At 41.1% G+C, this 25,188-nt stretch overlaps 1 protein-coding gene across 6 annotated transcripts in view; it reads left to right on the top strand.

Moving 5' to 3' along the window:
- The first annotated feature begins 534 nt into the window (after positions 1 to 534).
- Positions 535 to 25,188, top strand: part of UNC5D (unc-5 netrin receptor D) — a 561,176-nt gene continuing 536,522 nt past the window's right edge. For 4 of the 6 annotated variants that reach the window (XM_032144090.2, XM_032144089.2, XM_032144093.2 and 1 more), the window contains exon 1: positions 845 to 947. In XM_032144090.2, the coding sequence (XP_031999981.1) occupies positions 845 to 947 (103 nt within the window). Of the gene's footprint in view, positions 948 to 25,188 lie in introns of all 6 variants that reach the window. The other 2 variants (XM_032144088.2, XM_032144094.2) reach the window with 1 other exon arrangement.

Below are 25,188 nucleotides of genomic sequence, written 5' to 3' on the forward strand. Positions count from 1 at the left end.
GCATAGTTGCAGCAATGGAGTAATTCCATTATTATTTTTTCCCACTACGCATTTATTTTAAGTCTTTCTTTTTCTCAGGATGTTTTCCTGAGTGATGTCTGATCTAATGGGAAAAAGTGGAAGTAGGAGAGGCAAGACTTTGGAAGGGCTCAAAGTAGATGAACAAAACGGAGGTCTCCTGGAAGCAGGTGACTGAGTTAGGCAACCGAGATGCCCACATATCTGTGCGGCGTTCGCCCCAAGAGGCCAGTCGGCTCCGCTCAGCTCCCCGCGGCGTGGCCGCATCCCCGCCGCCTGACTCCCAGCCGGCTTCCTCTCTCCGCGAGCTGGGGCTGCAGGCGGGGCCCGAAGCGCCCCGGGGGCACGTGGAGCGGCCTCTGGCTCACCTGCGCCTCCCGGGCCCCAGCCCAGCGAGGCCGCGCCACCGCCCCTCCCGCGGCCCCGCCCCAGCCCGGCTCATTGGCTGCCGCTCGGAGGGGAGGGGAAGGGGCGGCCGCGGGGGTCTCATTAGCGATGCGGACTCGCGCCTCCGCTCCGTAGTTCGGGGCCCGGCAGCAGCGCGAGGGCTGGGAACTGCGCGGCGGGGACTGCGGGCGACTCCGGCATCGGCGCTGGCGGCAGCGGTAGCCGCGCCGTGGGAAGCTATGGGGACGCGCCCTTTCTCGGGGTGCCCATTCAGCGGCGGCTCGGAGCTCCCTGCCCCGCTGCTTTAGGAAGCGATCGTGGAGCAGAGTCACTTTCCGAAGACTCCCCAGACCCATTCGACTCGGGCCCCTCATCGCCGACCCTTTCCCGGGCTCCCGGAGCGTGAAGAAGAGCCGTCATCCAGAGCGCGGCGAGGAGCATGGGGAGAGCGGCGGCCACCGGAGGCGGCGGCGGAGGGGCGCGCCGCTGGCTCCCGTGGCTGGGGCTGTGCTTCTGGGCGGCAGGGGCTGCGGCTGCCCGAGGTAAGCGCTGGGCGGAGCGGGCAGCTGGGGGCGAGGGCGCAGGGGCGCCAGCCTGACGGAGCGGGACCCGCGCCGATGGCGTTGGCTTCCCAAGTTGCGCCCTGCACCTCGGCGCGCCAAGCCCGACCGAGTGGGAGCCGAGTGGAGGACTCCGAGGGGACCACAGCCTTCCAACCCAAGTTTGCGATCTGCCGCAATCCTACAGGTGGCTGTGACCCGGGCCCCTACCATTTTCCTTGACCCTTCTTGCCTGCTCCATTTTCCAAGCCCTCCCCAATTGCTGCAGACTGGAGTAGCCCAGTCGTCACTCCAATCTCGCTCTCCCCTCTCCTCTCCACTTCCTCTAAAGCCGAGCTTGGTCATGAGTTGGCGCCCATAGCGATGTCAGAGAGTTCCTGGGGAGAGGGGCCAGGTGATGGGAGTGTCCATAGGGTGGGCTTGAACAGAGAGGGTGTCTTTTCCCTTAGGGGAAGAACACCCATGCTGAAGTCCCTTCGCTCTGCGCCTAGCTTGGCACCCCTCGGGCGACCTTAGCTCGAGGTCCCAGCCAGCCCTGGGCTTGGCTTGGCGGAGGCCGCGTGTGTGCGGGAGCTCGGGAGAGCGGCATGCACCATCCCAGTTTAACCGCGCCTGCAGTGCCCATTGGGGATGAGCACTTGGCCCGAGGCTGCTCACCAGGCGCCTCCTCTCCCTTCCCGGCGCCTACTCTGGCTTGGAAGCGCGGGCCCCACCGAGCCGCAGGGAAACCTCTGCTTCTTTCCGACTTAGAAGCCTAGACCCCATTTTCTTGGATCCTCTGGACTCCAGCAGAGGGAATTTTCGCAACTGCTTTCAGCTCCACCTTGAGCGAGGACAGGCAGCATCAAGTTAAAGATAAATCCCAAGGACTTGTTTTGAAGATGATCAGAGGCAGTTTCAGACACAGCTCCAGTACCGGAGATTTACCTTTGAAAAAAATCGGAAGCTTTGCCTTCCCGCCCTTCTTTTCCTTTTTCCTTCTCTGTGTTCCATCCATTAGGCTTAGAATATGTGATACCGTTAAATGATTTGCCTTACACTTGCCCGGGGAGAGGTGGAGCTGAGCTGACCACTTCACCTTCTGCTCTGTTCGGGCTCCTGAACATACTCCGACCAGCCCGGAGAGTGAAAGGGTGGAAGGGATTGAGGACGATCACAAAAGAACCAATGTTATCTCATTTTTATAAAAGCTTATGGTGTGTTAAAAGCAGTCCGGCTGCCTAGAAAGATTTTTTTTTAAGAGGTTGATAGAGGCTTTCCATTGTACGATCCTATTCTGTGCCCATTTGCATTTCATTTCCAGAAAAGTTTTTTTTTTTTTTTTTTTTTTTTTTTAATGGACCGGGCTTTTTAAGAAGCAGGGGAGGTTTAAAAATAAGCCTCGGTGATTGTACACCCTGGGTTATGATGAACCACAGTTCTTTCTCGTGCTGGAAGAAGCACAAGCTTCAGCCATTTAATTTACTACGTACGGCAAATGCCTCATTGCAAAATCAGCTTTCAGTTGTTTTTAATACACTCTTATGGGAAAAGTGGGTCTTTTCTAAATGTCGATCTAAATGTCTGAGTTTCCACTTACTATTCGTGTGGAATACCTCACAGTCACTAACTCCAGGTACTCACCCTTGGAATTGGGTTAGTAACTTTGTCTTGAAGCCAGCTCGAAACAAGAGGTGGGGACATGCCAGCAGCCTCTTGGATGGAGTTTTGCTGGCTGCGAAACTAAGGCTAGCACCTCTTGTCTGCAAGCTGTTCTTTAAAGGTCTCCTAGAAAACATGCTGTACACTCTGCAGGCTTATTTACAACAAATGTCTTGCACAGATTATAGTAATATGCAAGACACATGGAGTGGAACAGTAAATCTGACTGATATTTCCCATGCCATATTTTACATTCTGGGGCATGAAGCCCATTCCCCTTAGCAACTGTCAGAGAGTCCTCAAGAAATGAGCACTAGTCAGGTTGTGAAAGTGGTGAAGCCACATGCACCTGGCTTTGCACAGTTGGGCGTAATTGGAGTTTTCAGAATAGAGGGTGTGTTTCAGTGCTTATGAAGTTCTCCCATCCCAGAAACGTGTCCATTCATTAAAACCAAGATAAGATGCACTGGTGTGGCATGCTTGCCTGTCCACTAGTCTCACCATATTCTCTAGGATTAGCCCTAGGTTGTTCTTACCTATCCAATTAATAGTTTTTGTTCTTTAAGACTTTTCTTGTTGATTTGAAACAAGATACCTTACTTGCCCTAATCAACGGGGTATGGAATTATGCCATTTGCCTTGATGTTACGAGAATATTTAACAATTCAGTAGCATTTTCTTTACCATATTTATCATTTATCTGTTTCCAAAATGATTGCACCAACTTTTTTTTTCTTTTCTTTCCCTCCATACTTATGTAGAAACCTCTGCAAATCAGAGGGAGATTTCAAATTGGCTTTGAATATACTCTAAGAGAAAGACCCTGTTGTAGGAACTGTTGTAGAGCCCAGTAGGGGCCCAAGAAGCAATGTTCTGTTTCCCTCCTTTGTAAGCAAGACTTAGCTTTTCAGAGGAACATCTCTGCCTGTTGGCACATTGTAAGGAAGGCACTCTGGTGCCATGATCACTGTATGTTTTTACACTTTCCAACTTAAAAGGAGGTTTTTTAAAAGTTATTCATGGCCTGCCAAGTGCCAATTGAATCCACATCATGTTGTCATACTGATTTGTTTTTGTTCTTTAAAAAAAAAGGGGGGACTGCTGTTGATTTGCTTGTTATTTTTGCCTTAGATACTGTATATAAGATACTGTAGTCATTAAAGGCAGAGAGGAAGATAATCTTAGACAGACTGAGCTTTCATACCATTTCTTGCTTTAAAACATTTCCCGGACAATGAAATGTTGATTACAATAACTAGAGTAATGCATTAATGGCAAGAGAAGTACACACTTATTACATAGTCATAATAATAGTCTTGTGATTTACACATACTTAAATCCATTTATCTGTCTAGCTCGTACAGTTTAAAATCTATAGTCATTTCTTCCTTAATGAATGTTGTAAGGCCACCCTCTTCCTTCCCACTTTTCTCCTTCTGTTCCTTTTCCTCACAAATCTTTCTCTTCCTAGGACTATGAGAAAGAGTCTTTTTTCCTCATTTCCTACCAGAGTTATTTTTTCCTGATCCTTGGGTTGTGCTCTTATTTTGAGCAGCCCAGTGGCACCTTCTTAAGAGATCTTTTAAGCATCTCAGTTTTTAAGAAGAGATTAATTGTTCTGACTTGGCCCTGTAATGATAGCACTTGTCACCCTTTGCGTACTTTTTTTGCTCTCCGGATGACTTATCTGTGAGTCTGTGGTTCTTTAAGTAGTACCTCATAGGGGAGGGAAACATTTGGAGCTGTGGATCCTTTCTGAGCTCTCTCAGGACTGGTTGACCGAATCCGTCAGGTAGTTCTACACTGTGCTGTCTCATTGATTAGGAAATCGCTTTTCTGTTTATTGTCTCAATGCTTCATAAATTTGTTTCTATTGTCCTCTTCCTACCAAATGTAGTACCCAACTTAAAACACTGCCAGTGTTTATCAGGGAATTGGTTTATTGGGAGATAATGCGTGTTTGATATCCTTCCCCTCTGCTTTTTTTTTTTTAATATCTAGGCTAGAGACTCAGACATGTATTAAAATCTAATCCCAAAGACAAGTGATTTATTCCATAGCATCCTCTTAAGGAAGGGGGTGGTGGCGGCGTGTGATGCCCTCATAATGGGAAGGCAGATGTGTTCACAGGGAGCCCAGATGTGTGCTCCTTCTTGATTACACCTTTGCCATTAATGCTGATTGTCCCTTCGTCCAGGCTGTTACTTGGCCAGCAACATCGTTGTCTTCTCTTCCTTCCTCCTCTTCTGATACCTTCATGAACTAACTGCCCAACAGAATAATCAATGGAAGCTTTCCCCATTTCTATTTCATTCTTAGTCACATACTCTATGTAGAGACACTTATTTGCTCCCTCCTTCTTTCTTTCTTTCCCTTTTCTTTTTTCCTTTCCTTTCCTTTCCTTTTCCTTTCCTTTTCCTTTCCTTTCTTTTTTGACACGGGTTCTCACTCTATCATCCAGGCTGGAGTGCAGTGGTGCCATCATAGCTCACTGCAGTGGCGAACTCCTAGGCTCAAGTGATCCTCCCACCCCAGCCTCCTGAGTAGCTGGGACTGTAGGCATGCGTCATCATACCCGGCTCATTAATTTTTTGTGTATGTTTGTTTGTTTGTAGAGATTAGCTCTATTTTGCCCAGGTTGGTCTTGAACTCCTGGGCTCAAGTGATCCTCCTGCCTTGGCCTCCCAAAGTGCTAGGACTACAGGTATGAGCCACCACATACAGCCTCACCCCTTTACTTTCTAAATGTCTACTGGCGGCATAAGACCTATTATCACATTGTTAGCACTCTTTTTGTATTGTACCTGTTCGTTAAAATAATACATTTCCGCAACTTTGTTTGAATATGAAATAACACTTATATGAAATAATAGTAATACTTATTAGTAATACTTTCATACTTAGTTGAGTATGAAATAATACTCCTAATAATAGTACTTACTTCATGTGTGAGAGTCATGATTCTAAATGCTCTACACACATTAACTGATGTAATCCTGAAGATAACTCTTTGAGGTAAGTACTGTGATTACCCCCATTTGTAAGATAGAAAAAGAGGGACATAGATTGAAAGCTTGTCCAAGGCCATGGAGTTAGGACATAGTAGGGCCTGGATTTTTACCTATTCCATCTGACGCCAGGGCCCACAACAAAGATAATTTTCTGAACTATGCAGAAAAGAAAATGACCCTTGTATTTTGATGACAAAAGTACTCAAATGATATCTTTATTACTATCAAGAGGCATAGAGGAATTTAGAGTACCTTAAATAAGTCTATAAATATGTTCAGATAAATCTAAAAGATTTGTGTTGTATGAAAATAACCACCCTGTCCCCATTCAGCTTACTATACTTTGGGATTGGATTCACACTTAAAATTCTGAGTGCCAGTTTCCAGTATGATAGCTTGCTTTTGTTTTCAATTTTGAATTTCGACAGAAAATATGACTCTGATTGAATACGCCATCCATGGAACGGCAGATCCCACGAGACTATTTGTTGCATGTCTTGTATTTTTAGCCTTGTTTGCCAGGGAAATGTGGAGCATGAGGTTTGAGAATAGATTGTTAACACCAGAGGCTGCTGTTTCTGCTGTTTTGGGTACTCCTGCTGCTGCTCTTGTGAGGCAGATGGCTAGATTCATTTATAGAAAATAGATATTCATTCTACTTTGCATTTCCACTTTGAAAAGAACTTTTAATTGTTTGTGCCACATTGCATCGTATGGCCTTATTGTGTGCATACACACGCTGTGCGTAGATAATTTTCAGAATTAGACGGATGTTAATGTATTCATTTTGGATTGTGTTAGCTGAAATCCACTGCTAATTCCTGTGCTTTTGGAATTTTCTCTTGAAAGTGAGTATGTTTTTGCTGTGTATTAAGTATTTTGTGCTCACCCTACCACCACTCCCCCCACACCACTTCACTGAATTCAGTGATAGAAATATGAGGGTTGTGTTTATGGGGCTAAAGTAGAAACAGTAACCAAGTAGTAACATTTCTCAGATGACATCAGGCCACTATAGAGCATAAAATATTTCTGAATATTGTTTCTATCAGGACAAGGATAAAATGACGTCAGTTTTTTCTTATATGACCAGTCTCTTTTTTTTTTTTTCAAACTTCAGATTAGCTTTTATTTTTTATTTTTAAATTTTAACACTTTTTAAAATTAATGCATAGTACATGTACATAGTTTTGGGGTACAAGTGATAATTTAATACATTAATATAATTTGTAAAGATCAAATCAATGTACTTGGGTTATCTATCACCTTTTGATATTTGTCTTTTCTTTATGCTAGAAACATTTGAATTATTCTCTTCCAGCTATTTTGGAATATGCAATAGATTATTATAAACTATAGTCACTCTACTGATCTATCAGACACTGGGTCTTATTCTATTAAGTGGTATATTTGTACCCATTTGTCAACTTCTTTTCTTTTGATAGTTTATTTTATAAATGAGGACACTGAAAAAGCTGAAAGCTGTCTTCCAAGAGAGGTCAATGCTGGCTTTATTTAATGCAAATATTGACTATCTGCCCCCAGATTACTGGGTTCATAAGGTGCAAAAGAACCCTCATTCCCAGAAAGATTGGTACAGATACCTCCACCACTCCAGCCCACATTGTAAGGGTATTTTTCCACAGGTGGGAAAATATCACTGTAACCACACGGGATTTGAATAGGAAACTTTACAGATGTTTTGTCGTTACCTAAAGTGAATGCTATGGTTTCCCAGTCAGATAAGTCAGAGGGGAAATGACATCGCAGACATTTGGGAAGGTAAGTAACTGGTAGGCAGGCATAGGAAGGAGAAGATGCAAGAGGCCACAGTGAAGAAACTGAACTACTTCACGGGACTCACCACCACTGGGATGACTATGCTTTGTGTGATACAATTCACAGATGTTGGCAACTTATTATTTTATTTATTTATTTATTTTTGAGATGGAATCTCACTCTGTCGCCAGGCTGGAGTGCAGTGGCAGGATCTTGGCTCACTGCAACCTCTGCCTCCCAGGTTCAAGCAATTCTCCTGCCTCAGCCTCTCGAGTAGCTGGGATTACAGGCATGCACCATTACGCCTGGCTAATATTTGTATTTTTAGAGACAGGGTTTCACCGTGTTGGTCAGGCTGGTCTCAAACTCCTGACCTTGTGATCTGCCCACCTCAGCCTCCCAAAGTGCTAGGATTACAGGCGTGAGCCACTGTGCCCAGCCAGCAACTTATTATTAAAGAGAACGTATTTACTCAATATTGGAGAAGATTTGCCTCTAAATAAATATGTGGTAGTTTAGGGTTGCTTAGAAGTCATTGATGTCTTCTGTTAGCAACAGTACTTATTTAGTAGTTAACATCTTTATTTGAATTTAGTGTAATAAACCTACCGGGAGAGAAGGGGAAGTCAAATGATCATGGGTTATGGAAGCTAAGCTGGTAATATTTGAAACTCACAAATCAGTGCTTTTCAGATGTTAATGTGCATGTGAATTACTGCAGATCTTGTTAAAATGCACATTCTGATTGAATAAACCTGGGGAGGGGCCTGAGGTTCTGCATTTCTGATAAACTCCCAGATGACACCATCTATGGGTCATAGATGATAGTAATTCATGTTTTCTATTTTCAATATTGTTTTTTCCTTTGCAAGCCAGTATGAAGTGGAATTCCATGTAAGAATATTTTTAAAATGCCAATTGAAGAATAAGAAAACACAAATGTCAATTTTAACTCAGACAAACACACAGCCACTTAAAAAACAAATAGGCATTCTGAGGGTGCCGTCCTGATGCAGTGTAAAGCATTTATAAAGACAGATGCAGTATCTGCTCCAGTTTCACAATATTTTAGAAGTCTTGGATTTCCTTTTGAGCTAATTGGGGTCTTATATCTGCATCTAATTTATTTCTTGTCATCCCACCTCAGTGGGATTGAAAGCTTGTCCAAGGCCATGGAGTTGACTCACCCAGAATTTTACCAGTTTGCCCAAAGTCAGATTTTTGTTAAATAAGAGGCTTTTCTAACTTTCTTTAGCACTCCTTCACTTTATTCTCTTGGCAGAAGCTACATATGCTTAAGAATGATCCAGAGTTCACGATAATGAGGGGATGAGGCTGTAGTTAAGCAAGATATAGAATGAGAACAGTTGTTTTACAAAAACAGCAGTGAGTCCATATGGGGTAGTGATGTTTCCCAAGCGGTTGGATCCCTGTCCCAACATGGTGTGGAGGTTGTGTCAGGCCCCTCTCTCTTTGATGCAAGTTCCATCTCATTCACTGTTACTTACCCAGTACCTGATAGGGCTTGTCCCATAGCACATGTTGAATAATGTGTGTTACTCAAACTTTATTAAGGCATAAGTATTTAGAATAAAATTTCAAAAATCTACTCAATACTGTGATAAAACCCTCAGGAAACTTTATTTGCCAGAGGAAGAATAAAATAATTGTAAGAGGGTTTTACATTTGTTTTAGATGGATACTAAAGCTTACATTCCTAGATAGACTCTTCTAGAAAGATGATTGACATCTATCATGTGGTCCTATTATGCATGGCTGTTTAATTCATGTGCATGCAACTTAACATTTTTAGGGGACTCACATAATTTTGATTGCTTTGTATCTTTGCACCCACCCTGATATTGAACAGATGATGAAATTAAGGTTGACTTTAGAGATTTTTTGACCAAAGCCAAACAAACCCAAACAGGTAGTGATAAACAGTGCTAGGACTAGAAGCCAAGCCTCCATGGTTTCAGGGCCTTTTCGATGATGTTACTATGTAGTTCTATTTTATTAGCACATGGATTGATTATACTGAGGTGGGATGATACAGCACTTCACTCATATTTCATTTGACACAGATGTGGATGTATAAGCATTGGAGACAGAAAGAGAAATAAATGGATAAAAATTAATTTCACTGCCTATTGTGCCTTCTTGGTCTGTAGGGTGGTATGTTTCTCATGGTTATAAACAGAAATGGCCCTGTCTGGGACAAAGGGCTGTCACAAATGTGTCAGGAATGAATGGAGGACAGTAACTTTATGAATATATTAAAAACAACATGCTGTAGTATGGAGTAACTGATGTGTAGAATATTCTGAGGAACTTTTGAAAAATCAGGGGATTTAAAGTAGTTTATTAAAGTAAGTAAAATAACAAATTACAGTAGTTTTTCTCAGGTTTTGTTTTTAAAGATGCTATTACAGGCTGGTCACAGTGACTCATGCCTATAATCCCAGCACTTTGGGAGGCCGAGGTGGGAGGATGGCTTGAGGCCTGGAGTTTGAGACCAGCCTGGACAACATAGCCAGACTCTCTTCTCTACAAATTTTTGTTTTTAAAGTTGGCTGGACGTGGTTGTTAGTGCCTGTAGGCCCAGCTACTCGGGAGGCTGAGGTCAGAGGACTGCTTGAGCCCAGGAATTTGAGGTGACAGTGAGCCATAATCACTGCATTCCATTCCTGGAGACAGAGCAAGACCCTGTCCCTCCAAAAAATTAATTAAATAAATAAATATGCCATTAGAGACACCAATTTTTTAGAAGTATACTAACTCCTCAATCTGCGTAGTTTTCTAAATACCTTGTCTTTATTATTACTTTTGAGTGTATGTGCTTTATTTTTACTTTCTGTGTCCAGTTGTAAAGCTAAATTCTTCTGATTTGTGTTTGAAAGTAGTTTAGTGGCACAATACAATTGGACTTATAATAACAATTTCCATCAATATGTCATTAAGAAGTGTCTAGCCTGTTTTTTTAAGAGAGACGGAAAAAAAATACAGAGCACAAAATACAATTCTTTGCCAGAGAATTATAACTGTGTTGTAAGCCTTTTGAAAGGAACTGGGAAAAGAAAGAATTTATCTTTGAATAGATAGCCTTGTTTCTCCCTCGTTCTTGGGACCAGAAGCTGCAGTGATTACTAGTAGCTCATATCAGGAGGTTTCCAAAGTTGTTTCTCTGAAAAAAAGCAATCAGGATGTTCACAGGTTTTGTCAGTGTGAGGTGTGTGGGAGGGATGTAAGGGTTTGGGGGTTTGCTGTAAAGAAATAACAGGTTTGTCATTAATTTTATTTTTCACCTTAGAGCAAAAAATAAAAATATCCATCTGACATTTTCTAAAGTTTAGCAGCTAACTTGCAATGCACATCAGTCTCCAGGATATCAATGTGAAAAGACAGCTCTAAACTACCACATTCTGCAGCGGAGAAGACCATTGTAGAGTCAATTATTAATAATTGTCAAGGTGATAAGGACTGTAATTCATGGATATCTGTGTGTATTATATATTAGTAGAATGTCATATATCATCGTCATAGCAAACTTATATCATTAAAGTTATATGCCATTAATTTAAATGGCATTAGTAACACTTAAACTTGGGATATAATCACAATTTTGACTCAAAAGTCAGCTACTTAATTCTGCTAACTATCACTTCACTCTCCATGGTGTCTCCCATCTAACCTCCTATGCTCGGTCTTTTCTTGTTTCCTTTCTCCTCTTCAAGTCAAAACTTCCTTTCCATTTAAGCAGTGTGGGGGGATGAAAAGTTCACAATTATGTGTCCTTGAAACATCACTTTTTTTCTCTAGTTCTTTTTATTTGTAGAAGGAGAAGCAGTGACTAAATTATCATTAAGGCTCCTTCCTGCTCTGACCTTCAGTGATGCTGCCCTTTGTTTTCTGTACCGTTTATTCACATTATTTTTTATCATTTCAGGAAGCTTTTCTTGGCATTTTAAATATGCATCAAACCTTCAGTAAAAGGATAATTCTCTGGAAATAGAAATTGCAGGACAAGTTAATGGGGCTTCATGATGACGTTGGTAATCCTTGGCTTAAGCATTTTCAAGAACGTACCAACCATAAGAGAAATCTATTTTTTTGTTTTGATTTCTCTGAAATCAGTGGCTGTAGGTTAATGCATACATGTGTAACTAATGCAGAAGTGGGTTGGCAGGAGAAGACCTGGAGGAGTTAGGCACCCTCTGCCGTAGCTCACCATTGCTCAGCTGGGTGTATGGGACCCCTCTTGCTAGACTGACTTCTTTCTTTTTTCAGTAGATAAGAGATATATGAAATTTCATGTTAAACTTGCAGATCTGAAGTCTTATCAAATTGTTTTCATGAAGCACTGTGACTCCAGCAAAACTCACAAGACATGGCACTCGGCCCTCCAGTTTGTCTCAAATCAATGACTTGGTCACGTTTTGTTAAGAGATTTAAAGAATCAGGGAGCCAGTTGGTCCTCATTTTCAGTAATTATCTTTGCTTCAGCCGTGGGCATACACCACTTTTTCTAGATTTGTAGAATAGTGTTATGTCATGGCCCTTTATTGAACACTGATTTGATCACTGAGTTTCTGTGGCTCTCTGTTTCCCATTTGCAAAGAAAAACAATCATAAAATCACATTGCTAAAAGGGGCCCTAAAATTTCCAGGCCAAAGCCCAAATTTGTACATGAGAAAACAAGGTGTCGAGGACTGAAGTTGCTTGCTTGGCTTTTAGAGGTCATTTCAGTCCGTCCCTGCCCATGAATCCAGGTCTTCATTTTCTCAGTGTTGTCCTTGCCTCTTCCCTTTCAGGCTTATAATAACAAAAGTAATCAATAGAGGCACAAAGGAATTCAAAAGAATGATACCAGAAGACTAAAGACTATTGATCATTTTACCCTTCTGTTAAAGGATGTTTTCCTTTTATTTAAATTGTTTATCTTTTTCTAAAATATCTTTGAAATTATAGAGTTTTTTTTTTTCCTTTGGCTCATAGAATGCTGAGGTCATGATATGAGGGCTGCAGTTTGGCGTAGCAGAACTAATATTGTAAAAGAGGTTTGCATTATAGATTTGTTTTGTGTTTGAGTGAAAGTTAGGGTGTCTTAAGTCTTAAGCTTTTGTTCCAGTTACTTAACATCTGGATCCTTGATAAAAAATTTGTTCAGTATGAATCTACTAGGAGATCCTAAATACCTTCTCTCTCTCTCTCTCTATATATATATATAAATATATATATATTTTGAAGAAAGCTTTCCATGTTGGCAGTAATATGTCCATGATATCCTCAAAAAGCCATAAATTTACATCCAAAAAGAGTGACTGGATATACTTTTAAAAGCTTTGGTGGCCGGGCATGGTGGCTCACACCTGTAATCCCAGCACTTTGGGAGGCCAAGGTGGATGGATCACCTGAGGTCAAGAGTTCGAGACCAGCCTGGCCAACATTGCGAAACCCCGTCTCTACTGAAAATACAAAAATTAGCCAGGTGTGGTGGCAGGTGCCTGTAATCCCAGCTACTTGGGAGGCTGAGGCAGGAGAATCGCTTGAACGTGGGTGGTGGAGGTTACAGTGAACCGTGATTGCACCACTGCACTCCAGCCTGGGCGGCAGAGCGAAACTCTGTCTCAAAAAATAATAATAATAATAATAATAATTAAAAAAATAAATAAAAACTTTGGTTGCTTCTTCTCATGCAGTTCCGAGTTTCTTTTAAAGTGAATTCTGCATCTCTTGTGACCATAATAATGTGCAAAAAGCAATCACTGTATAGAGCTTATGAAACTCTGGTGCCTCTATTATGGTTATTCATGTTGAAGCCACCTTGCTGGAGAAGTGTTAGACACAGAGGGTGTTGAAAACTCCTGATTCTTGGAGATTAGGTGTCAATATATTCAAGGTTTGGCTATTTTAGCAATTTATCAGTGAAGTATCTTGCTGCTGGAAATAGTGGTCAGGCTTTGAATCTACAAATCCCTTATCTTCACTGAAAGCCCCCCCCTTTTTTTTTAAATTGCAGAAAGGAAAACATCTGTAGTATTGTCACCTAGGGTTAGGTGAGAACATCATAGGTGCTTTGAATGTGTGTGGGCATTTCCTTATTTTTTAAAAGTTATTTAAAAGTTTGAACGGTTTTATTGGAACACGTTAGATTAAAAGATGAGCACCCAATGTTTAATGTAACCCGTGTTTACAGAAACATCCATGTGTGTAATTGAAATTCTAAAGAGAAAGAGTTTAATTCTGAAGTTCTCAGTCAGCTGATGCCAAGACCTTGATCTCAGAGCACTTAAGTCAGAATCTCAGTGGGAAGGACCCAGGGTTTTGTTTGTTGTTGTTGTTTGTTTGTTTGTTTTAAGTTGCTCAGGTCGTTCCCAATTTGGGAACTTAAGACTGAGAGCCATGGATTTATTTATTTATTTCCAAGTAATTTCAACTTATATTTTAGATTCAGGGGGTACATGTGCAGGCTTGTTACCTGAGTATACTGCGTGATGCTGAGGTTTGAGGCATGATTGATCCTGTTACCCAGATAGTGAGCATAGTACCCAATAGTTAGTTTTTCTTTTTTGAGACGGAGTCTTGCTCTGTTGCCTAGGCTGGACTGCAGTGGCATGATCTTGGCTCACTGAAACCTCCGCCTCCCTGGTTCAAGCAAATCTCTTGCCTCAGCCTCCCGAGTAGCTGGGATCACAGGCACACGCCACCACGTCCGGCTAATTTTTTTCTATTTTTAGTAGAAACGGGGTTTCACCATGTTGGCCAGATTGGTCTTGAACTCCTGACCTCAGGCAATTCGCCTGCCTCGGCCTCCCAAAGTGCTGGGATTACAGTCATGAGCCACGGCTCCTGGCCCCAGTAGTTGGTTTTTCATCTCTCCCTCCCCCACTCTAGTAGTCCCTGGTGTCTGTTGCCACCATCTTTATGTCCACGTGTACCCAGTGTGTAGATCCCATTTATAAATGAGAACATGCAGTATTTGGTTTTCTATTTCTGAATTCATTTCCTTAGGATAATGAGAGCCATGGATTTAATGTGTGCAATGATTGTGTATAAACGTAGAAACTGTTCTTTCTTGAGAATTCAAGAAGATATTTGAAAATTCCTATCATGACAAAAGCATAAGGTATGAAGATGACCGCCAGTGGTTCACCTCTTCCTCCCTATTAGTCCTTATCTTTCCACCTTGCATCCTATACTCATCTGTTCTCACGTTGCTGTAAGAACATACCTGAGACTGGGGAATTTATAAAGGAAAGATGTTTAATTGACTCACAGTTCAACATGGCTGGGTAGGCCCCAGGAAACTTACAATTATGGCAGAAGGGGAAGAAAACTGTCCCAACTCACGTGGTGGCGGCAAGAAGTGCTGAGCAAAAGGGTGAAAAGCCCTTTGTAAAACCATCAGATCTCATGAGAACTTTCGTGAGAACCACCCTCATGATTCAACTATCTCCCATCGGATCCCTCCTACAACACGTGGGGATTATGGGAACTACGATTCAAGGTGAGATTTGGGTGGGGACACAGACAAACCATATCACATCCTCAACCCCTTGCATGAGTGAAATTGAATGTTGGCACACAACGTTTCACCTTTTGGGAGCTAGACTTTTCTTGCTAGGGTAAAAGAATTGAGGTATTAATAAAAGGAATTGATTATATGGAAAGATTATACAGTAAGGAAGGAGCGTTTTAAGAACATGAGGTTAGAGATTGTGCCATGTTTCTCTTGTGGACAAGAACATACGGGCCCATAAATGGAGATTCCTTGTTTTCCTTTAACCTTCATCTAATGTGTCTTAGATAGTACATCTCAGGATGTAAATGATAAGAGGCCATATTTATGAAAGGACTAATATTTTTGTACTTATCTTAGTGTCTGAAGGATGTAGGCCTGGTAGTTCCTCATACGGTATAGGCTGAGGTCCTAGTCACTATCTACTGTTAACCAAAAGAGGTGGGCAGGAACCCCTGGCCCACACACCTTTGCCATTGTAGGAAATACAGCATAGGCATTACTCCTAAAGCAAGCTTTCCTGATGTTACTACCCTGTTCCTAACCACCAATGGTTCTTTTTTTTTTTTTTTTTGAGACGGAGTCTCGTTGTCGCCCAGGCTGGAGTTCACATGTTGAACTGTGAGTCAATTAAACATCTTTCCTTTATAAATTTCCCAGTCTCAGGTATGTTCTTATAGCAACGTGAGAACAGACGAGTATAGGATGCAGTGGATTTCGGCTCACTGCAGGCTCTGCCCCCCGGGGTTCACGCCATTCTCCTGCCTCAGCCTCCTGAGTAGCTGGGACTACAGGCGCCAATGGTTCTTTATTTATGAAAAGCCCCTTGTAAGACCTGGTTCAAGTAAAACATTTTGTGATTTATTTAATTGTTGCATATGAATAAATATGGTTTTTAAAAAGTATCAGATGAAAATGTATGTCTGTGAACTTACCACTATACTTAGAAGTAAAGTTATCAACATCTTTCACTCCTCTGCATATTTCTCCTTTAACCCATTTTTCTGGTTCTTCTTAAAAGTAACCACTCTTAAATTTTGTGCTTATTCTGTTGTTTTAAAAAATAATTTAAACAAATATGTGTGTACTCCTAAGCATAGGTTACTTTTGCTTCTTTTTGAGATATATTTAAATTTTATTGTGGTCTACATATTCTTCAGCAGTTTGTTTTTTTACCCAATATTATGTTTCATCTGTATTGCTGCATTTACTATCCCTAGTTGATTCACTTCTCTGAAGTACAATATTCAGTTGTGTGGCTATACCATAATTTACTTATTCATTTTGTTGTCAGTAAAATTTGGGTGATTATCAGATGTTTTTCTAGTATGAAAAATGCTACTAGGAACATTTGTGTACGTGTCTAATGGTATACACTTTCAAGTGTTTTTTAATATATGTGAGAGTAGATGACTTGGACCTTGAAGATGAACATGCTATCTTTTCTAGATACTGCCAATTATTTTTCAGCAAGATATGAGTTCCCATCATTTTATATTTGCCAGCATTTGATATTTCCAGGCCTAGTGATTTCCACTCATTTACTGGATATAATATGATTATCTCTGTAGGGAGTTGATTTCCATCTCCTCAATTACTAATAAAGTTAAAAATCTTTTCATATGTTTTATTGCCATTTTTATTTCTTCTGTAAAGTGCCTACTCATGACTTTTCTCATTTTTTGTTAGTCATCATTGAATTATAAGAGTTTTGAGAGAGTGAGCGAGCTAGTCTGTGTGTGTGTGTGTTTGTGTATCTCCTTAATGTGTTATATATGATTGGAACTTCTTCTCCCATTTTGATGCTTCCTTTCTTCCCCACTTGTTTTAGGTATCTTCTGATGAAGTGGAGTTATTTATGGTATGTTCTCAGGAGCTACAATTTTTAATTTCAATGTAATCAGTGTTTTTAATTATCTTATGTTTAGCTCTTTTGGGTCATGCTTAGGAAATTCTTCTTAAATTTCATTGATAACAATCTTCCATACTTTCTTCTGAAGTTTATATTTTGGCCTTTCGTATTTATTCCTTTAATCCACCTGGAGTAGATTTTTTTTTTCCCTCTGTAGCATTTGCAGTAGAGATTTTATTTCCTTTTTTTTTTTTTTTTTTTGAGAGAGAGTCTTGCTCTATCGCCCAGCTGGAGTGCAGTGGCACTATCTCAGCTCACTGCAACCTCCACCTCCTGGGTTCAAGCAATTCTCCTGCCTCAGCCTCCCGAGTAGCTGGGACTACAGGTGTGTGCCACCATGTCCGGCTAATTTTTTGTATTTTTTTTAGTAGAGATGGGGTTCCACCATGTTAGCTAGGATGGTTTTGATTTTCTGACCTTGGGATCCACCTGCCTCGGCCTCCCAAAATGCTGGGATTACAGGTGTGAGCCACCGCATGGCCTCATTTCATTCTTTCATGTGGATAGGCAATTGTTCCAGAAGTTATAGTGAGGAGGTTCTTCTTTCTCTAATGATCCGCAATGTCACCTTCATCATTTATGAAGGTTGCACATATACATGGGAATTTTTTAGTCTGGCATTAAATGTTCTTCAAAACAGTTCCTGCAAACGTTTTTGGTTTTATTTCCTACTGTTCCCTTCATGGACTCTCTACTGAACTAAACTCTGTGATGTGCCTCGAAACTGTCCCACAATTTTCCTTGTCTTAAGAGTTTAATGCTTTCATACACCTCTCACATTCAGCCTTGTGCTATTGTCTTAGGTGTATTTATTTCTTTTTTGCTCCCAATTATGTTGTAAGCTTTTGGAATCAGGAAGGATATTTTGTTCATCTTTGGTAGCATTAAACAATGAATACAGTGTTTTTTACTTAATAGGTATTTGGTAAATCACTGAACTGAATTGGGGTTTGGAATTGAAGGTCTTAGAAATTACCTGACCACTCCCATTATATTTGCCCATCCATGATCACTGAGATTTATAGAGATTAAATGCAATGCCCAGTTTCACACATGTTTTTGGGTCACCGTCTCTTTTTTTCTTGAGCTTATTCCAGAGTGTCTTTTAATATCCATTCCATGATCAAATGGCTGAACTATTAAAATGCTGTCCAGAAGTGTAAAGCAATACGAAGATGCTAGAAAACAGGCGAAGAGACACATATATGGTAGGTCCAAGGCCCTTACACTTATTGAGTCCATTAGTAAAAATGATGTTCACTTAACATCAAAACACTCAGCGTCACCCAAGCGTAATATACTGATTTGCACCTCTGCCTTTGTTCATGCCCCTTGTTCAGGAGAACTGCTTTCATGTGCTACTGTCCATAGATCTTCTCTATCCTTACAGATTAATTTCTTCCTGTTGAATGCTGTATTTCCACACTTTGACATTCCTTCTGCACCATTCAGACCATATTTTAGTTCTTTTTTGTGGTATCTCTCACTTTTGATTGTTACCCCTTAAGTCAAAGACAATTTTTTCATCTGTGTCTTCTCAACACCCAGCACAGGGCTATGTTTGGTAAAAATTAGTTATCCAAGATGTACTAAATGAAAAAATCAAAGAGGCAAAAATTTTTGAAACTTCAAATGAGCTTATAAATAAGCTCTGTTATGTGCTTATTGTAAGAAGTTTGAAAATAGAGAAAAGTATTAAAGAGAACAGAAATCTCTAAAAATCCCAAAATAACCACCTCAGGAGGGTTCTTAAGTTAGAAGCCACATCCCTCATGGTACCCCTGTTGATCTGCAGGTCTCTGCTGGTTTCTCTTAGTCACCACCATTTTGGAAGAGGAACATCCAGTGACTCAAGTGCTAAACTAACACTCTAGCGTTGCTCTTCTTATCATCTCAGAATGTTTGCTTCTTGGCAACTGGTGCTAAGTATCTTGTATGCTCTGTTACACATCTTCAATGCTTTGGATAATGTCAAAATATCACATAGTTGTTATTTTTAACAACTGGTCATCTCGAGTAGACTCACCCATTCATCATAGTGACTCAAGGCCACCAATAGCAAGCTCTTCAGAAAAGTTATGGAGTAGTACTTTGTGTTAAGTGAGCTAATTAAGAGACACAAACCAACATCATTTTTTTTAAATCTCTCAGGATGAGGATGTTGTGTGGATAGATTACTACTCTGATATTTAGAACAGAGGTTTGTTTGTTTAAAAATTATATTTATTTAATCTCCCAAAACAACTGAGAAGGCTGGTTTTTCTACTCCTGCTATGCTACCATATATTAGATTTGTCTCAGCATCAGATCTTGGCTAATATGAGCTCTTCTGACAACTGTAGACGCAGAGAAATTGGGATGTGTTTAGTTAGAATATTTACTGTTCTTATGTGTGTTGAGAATATCTCAGTTGTGGTATAGCCTCACTTCTAAGCAATGACATCATGACATGTATTCAAATTATGTTCTGCTTTTTTTGTCTTAGATAGAAATAAACAATTACATGGAATTTTCATAGGCAAATTAATTAAGATGAGAACAATCAGTCTTCGCCTAGTCTCCTTCCCACATTCTTCTTTTTTTTTTTTTTTTTTTTTTTTTGAGACAGAGTCTCACTGTCCCCTAGGCTGGAGTGCAGTGGTGCAATCTCGGCTCACTGCAGGCTCCGCCCCCCGGGGTTCATGCCATTCTCCTGCCTCAGCCTCCCGAGTAGCTGGGACTACAGGTGCCCGCCACCTCGCCTGGCTAATTTTTTGTATTTTTAGTAGAGACGGGGTTTCACTGTGTTAGCCAGGATGGTCTCGATCTCCTGACCTCGTGATCCACCCGCCTTGGCCTCCCAACCCACATTCTTCTTAAAGTGATTTATTAATAAACTGCATCTGAAGTAATTAAGAGGTAGAAAATAAAAATCTGAAGACCATATTTCATAGCAGACTTCAATTTTATATGAAGGTCTCAATTTATTCATTCCTCCATCACCACCATCTTTCATAGCCAAAGTACTCATCTCTAAATGGAAGGTTTCTAAAATTCCTAATCTATAGAAGTGCCTTCCCCTATGTGTATTCACACATACATGGTGTTAGTGTTTTGTAGCTAATGGTCCCCTACGTAGCACGTTGAATGTGTGTTTATATTTCTTCATAAAGCACCTCGATGACAGGGACTTGTTATTTTCTAAATCTTTGTATACTTGTTTGGGACATTTTAGTCACTGAAGGAATAATAGATGACTGGATGAATAGGTACCAACTACAATGAATATTTGTGGGTTAACTGAGCTCTGACTTCATACCTTTTTTTTATATACTTTAAATTCTGGGGTACCTGTGCAGAACGTGCAGGTTTTTTACATAGGTATACATGTGTCATGGTGGTTTGCTGCACCCATTAACCCGTCATCTACATTAGGTAGTTCTCCTCATGCTGTCCCTCCCAAGGCCCCCAACGCCCCGACAGGGGACTTTTATGTGATAATATGAGTGTCTGCTATGGGCCATTCATTGTGCTAGATGCTTACCATAAAAATGTCTTCATTTGTACAATAACCTTATACAATGAACATTATTATGTGCTTTACAAAGAAAAAGAAATTAAAACTCAGATATATACTTTCGTAAGTCCATACTTCCAAGAAGTGGAGCAGGAAGAATTTGAACACAGGGCAGCCTGACTCCAACACATATATTCTTTCCTAGTATCATATCAAGGTGCGTCTAACTTCATAATGAAGAGGATGGACATAGAATTGTCCAGGATTCTTTGGATATATTGGGTATAATATGCCTTTTAGACCCAGCTGTAGTTTGTTTTCCAAAGTAGCTATTCCCAGCTACTCCTTAGCCGCCAGATATGCTAGGGAGTTCCCTGAGCAAATACATATTGAAATCCATCTTTTTGGTTTTGTTTTTGGCTCTCTCACTCTCTTTTGTTTTGGTTTTGCTCTCTTTTGTTTGTTTGTTTGTTTGTTTTTTTTAGACCGAGTCTGTTGCCAGGCTGGAGTACTGTGGCAACATCTCGGCTCACTGCAACCTCTGATTCCCTGGTTCAAGAAATTCTCTTGCCTTAGCCTCCCGAGTAGCTGGGATTACAGGCACGTGCCACCACGCCCAGCTAGTTTTTTTATTTCCAGTAGAGACATGGTTTCACCATGTTGGTCAGGCGATCACGATCTCCTGACCTTGTGATCCACCTGCTTCGGCCTCCCAAAGTGTTGAGATTACAGGCGTCAGCCAACGCGCCCAGCCTGGCTATCTCTTATATTACCTGTTTATAGATCACAATTTTTCCTACTGTGTAACTGTCCTTGAGCACAGATTCTGTTTCCCCATTTGGTGCCTACATGGCGCAGAAATGATAGAGTCTGGCTCTTTGGGGTACTGGTCTGCCAGCAGACACCCTACTAGTGTTATGCTGGCTGATGACTGGACCCTAACTCTCACGGTGCTTGCCGTTTCAGGGCCTGATGCTTTCTGTACATCCAGAGGACTAGGTTTAAAATTGCAACAGTAATACCTTTTCCGTGGAGTCAGTGTTATGTATGACATGACCTTGCTTTGGGCAAAGATTATGCATGCATTGATATACAAACTAATAATAGTTGGTGGTATGAATTATATGTCAAATGGTCGCCTCAGGTAAAATTAGTAACCTGCATTTGTAACTGAGCTTTTATTGCCAGAGACTCACTAAGACTATTAACACCATTGGTCAGTATTACAGCAGGGGAATTAATACGTATTTAACACACCCATGCACCTTGCTAGCCAGATTGCAGATCCTATTTTATTAAGTTCTCAAAGGGAGAAAAGTGACACTGCAGAGAGGAAAATAAAAGTAGAAGTGATTAAGTAGCTTTCCTGAGTCATAACAAATTGTGAGCAATGGATCTAAATGTATTCATTTTTAATTCATTCCAAAGCCACGTATGGAGTACATTTATTGTATACATATGTGTCTTAATCTGTTCGTGGTACTATAACAAAATGCCGTAGACTTGGTAGTTTATACATAGTAGACATTTCTTGCTCATGGTTTTGGAGGCTGGCAAGTCCAAGATATCAATGTGCCTGAGATTTGATGTCTAGGAGGGCTGCTCTCTGCTTCCAAGATGATGCTTTCTTGCTGCATCGTCACATGGAGGAAGGGAGGAACAGTGTTCTCACACGGTGGAAGGGCAAAAAAAGGGACACACTTGCTCCCTCAACCCATTTTATAAGGGCACAAATCCTGTTTCATCAGGGCAGAGCCCTAATGGCCTAATTACCTCCCAAAGGCTCCACCTCTTCATATGGTTGCATTGGGGATTAAATTTCAACATGTTTTTTAGAGAGACACAAACATTCAAACCATAGTAATATGTTATTTTTAAAAGAGACGGTTGGGAGTAGTGGCAGAGTGCACAGTGTGGGGGATCAGACTACTGAGTTAGAATTCACTTTTTAGTTCTTATGAGCTGTGTGTCCTTAGGAAAATAACTGAACCTTTCTGTGTTTCCATCTCCTCATCTGTAAAATGGGGATAAATAATAGTACCTACCACATCAGGGTGTTGTGAGGATTAAGCAAATTAATATATGCAAAGTATTTAAAACATTTATAATAGATAATATTTTATCTACATTTATTATTAATACTGCTGCTGCTGTATCTGAGACACTGTGCTGGAAACTGAAATCTAGAAATAAAAGCGACTATAGCTGCCATCAAAGATCTTTCAATTTAGCAAGGGAGATGCCAGAGTAAACTCTATAAGGAAAAGTGGGAAATGCAGGGACTGAAACATCTCAGAGTGCTATGGCATCACAGCCAAGAGCCTCCCGAATCTTTGAAATAGGAGTTTAGCCAGAGGAAGTGATCACCGATCTGTGTGGTGAATTTTGAGTAGGAATCATGTAGAGAAGGTTTGAGAGACAGGTGATTCAGGGCAGCACCAAGAAGACCAAAGCCCGTTATCTGGAGAAGTACTTTTCCCCCTGGCTGTTTAGGTCTGGGAATGCGCATTTAACAGAAAACAAAACCTTATTTTCCATGGAAAAAGGAAAAAGATAAATGTCCTTGGGAGCAGTAAGTGTTGGTTTGTTCTGTGGTGTTGAGTTCTAAACTCCAGTCCTTTCGATAAGGTAATTCCTAACAGTGGGGTGGAGAAGGCAGAGAGAAGAAAAGCCAGTGCATTAAAGAACAGGCTGTGGATTTCTGAAAGGAATGAGAATTCACACACCAACGAAGAATCTTCAGAAAAGGGAGAGGAGGTGGTTGGCAGTGGCTGGCCGGTGGTGAGGATGGAAGGGGATTTTGGAGTGGACACAGATTTTACCCACGTTGCAGTACTTCCCAGGGCAGAAATGAATGCTGGCTGGATGTGCGCTACCATGACAGTTGTTTGGAAAAGAATTGGTTCCATCAGAAGCAGACGCCATGCAGATTTGAGCTGAGGCTGATGCCTCGTGTTTTGTTTTCTAGCCGTGGACTCCAGGGTGCTATATATTATTACTCTAGATGCAGTAACTACTCCCTATCACGTTGGTAGTTCATTTTTACCTTTTCCAAGTGAACACTTTAAGCAGACTGATTTACTTTTTTTCCTCCTCTCTGAAATAGACGAGTGCTCTTTAGCACTTTTACCCTTTGAAAATATAAAATCACTCAAGGGCTTTCATATTTTCAAAGGGCAGAAGCAACTTTAGCGAGAGAGAAGAGTGCAAAAAGCTGACTGATCTTTTTTTTTTTTAAGTGCTGTAATGAAAACATGTAGAAGACATATCCTGTGGGCCAGTGTATGTGGACGCTGGTAAAAAGGTGGAGGAAGTTGGGAGGGGTGAGAGGGCAGGGAAGGGTACACATTTGGAAAGTGAAACTGTTCCGCTGTGGCTGGAATTTGATTTTTATTTTTTCCTTTTAAAGTCACTGGAGGAGAAATAGTCCTTATCATTTTTCCCCCCAGGTTCATGCTAGGATACAAATAAAAAAGTGTCTCTCAAGATTTTAATTGAGAAAATGACTGCCTCCTTCTTTGGCAATGATTTGCCAAATCTCTAACCGCTGAGAATGAAATCAACGCACCATCAGGAACTTGCCAGTGTTATTCCTGAGTGAATTTTGCCTTCAGAGTGACAGGTATAGTTACATCTTCTCGAAAATGCAGAGGGAACGGTTCACCTGTCAGGTGAGAAACAAATAACTTAGCCACCAGCCAGCCCCATTATCTCAGCCTCGTACCACACCTGCCATACAGCAGACAACTCTGGAGCGGTCCATCATTCCAAAGCACCATATTTTACCCAGTGAGGTGCTTACTACAAGCAGCTATAGAAAAGATCTACTGATTCAGGCTTCATTGGCAATGCTCAATGGTGGCATTCCGAGGTGGATGGGCCATTTGCCTCGTCCTCAAAGTACATACGACAAAGTGTTATCCGCAGGAAGGGTTTTAGTTATGCTTATTATTATTATTGTTGTTTTTTGAGATGGAGTCTCGCTCTATCACCCAGGCTGGAGTGCAGTGGCATGATCTCTGCTCACTGAAACCTCTGGTTTCAAAGGATTCTCCAGCCTCAGCCTCCCGAGTATCTGGAACTACAGGTGCATGCCACCATGCCTGGCTAATTGTTTGTATTTTAGTAGAGATGGGGTTTCATCGTGTTGCCCAGGCTGGTCTCGAACTCCTGAGCTCAGAGAATCCACCCACATCTGCCTTGCAAAGTGCTAGTTACGCCTATTATTAAATATAAACTTGAACAGTGGCATAGGGAGTGTGTAGCAGCTGTGACTCTTAAACGCCATTTGCCAAAAACGTTGTCTTTTTTGGGTATCCCAGTGGTTGCAGCATTAATCTACAGGCTGAGGATTAGCTCCAGACTCTGGTTCCAAGAAGGCATTCAGGACACTGGTGGCTGTTTCCAGAATGATCTGGATTGGGATTTGCAGTATAATCTGATAAATAACACACTTTGCCATTTCAGTGACTCAGCGGTATCATAATTTCCCTCTCTCTCTATTTTTTTTTTAAGCAGCCTTCACTGCTACGGTCACACCAGAAAGAACATTCTGAGTGGTAGAGTTACATTCTACCCTGAGTTTACTGCAGAGAAGCAATTAATTGTGAAACTATGTGAGTTTTTTGGTGCTGCTTCAGATGGACTTGCCCATCAAAGGGCCACTTAAAATTCATGCACAGTAGCAACTGTGAAGGAATACCTAAGACTCATAAATAAGGCAAACCTATCTTAATTTACTGCCAGTACCTTCTATACCCATTGAGCTATTCAGAACCCTGCACAATTGATGTTTCTTTCCTCCAGTTATTTCAGTAAAAAATGAACTCTATTTTATGCCACACAAGCATACTAATAAACCAGG

The sequence above is a fragment of the Hylobates moloch genome, unplaced genomic scaffold (assembly GCF_009828535.3).
Source record: "Hylobates moloch isolate HMO894 unplaced genomic scaffold, HMol_V3 SCAFFOLD_22, whole genome shotgun sequence".
NCBI lineage: Eukaryota > Metazoa > Chordata > Mammalia > Primates > Hylobatidae > Hylobates > Hylobates moloch.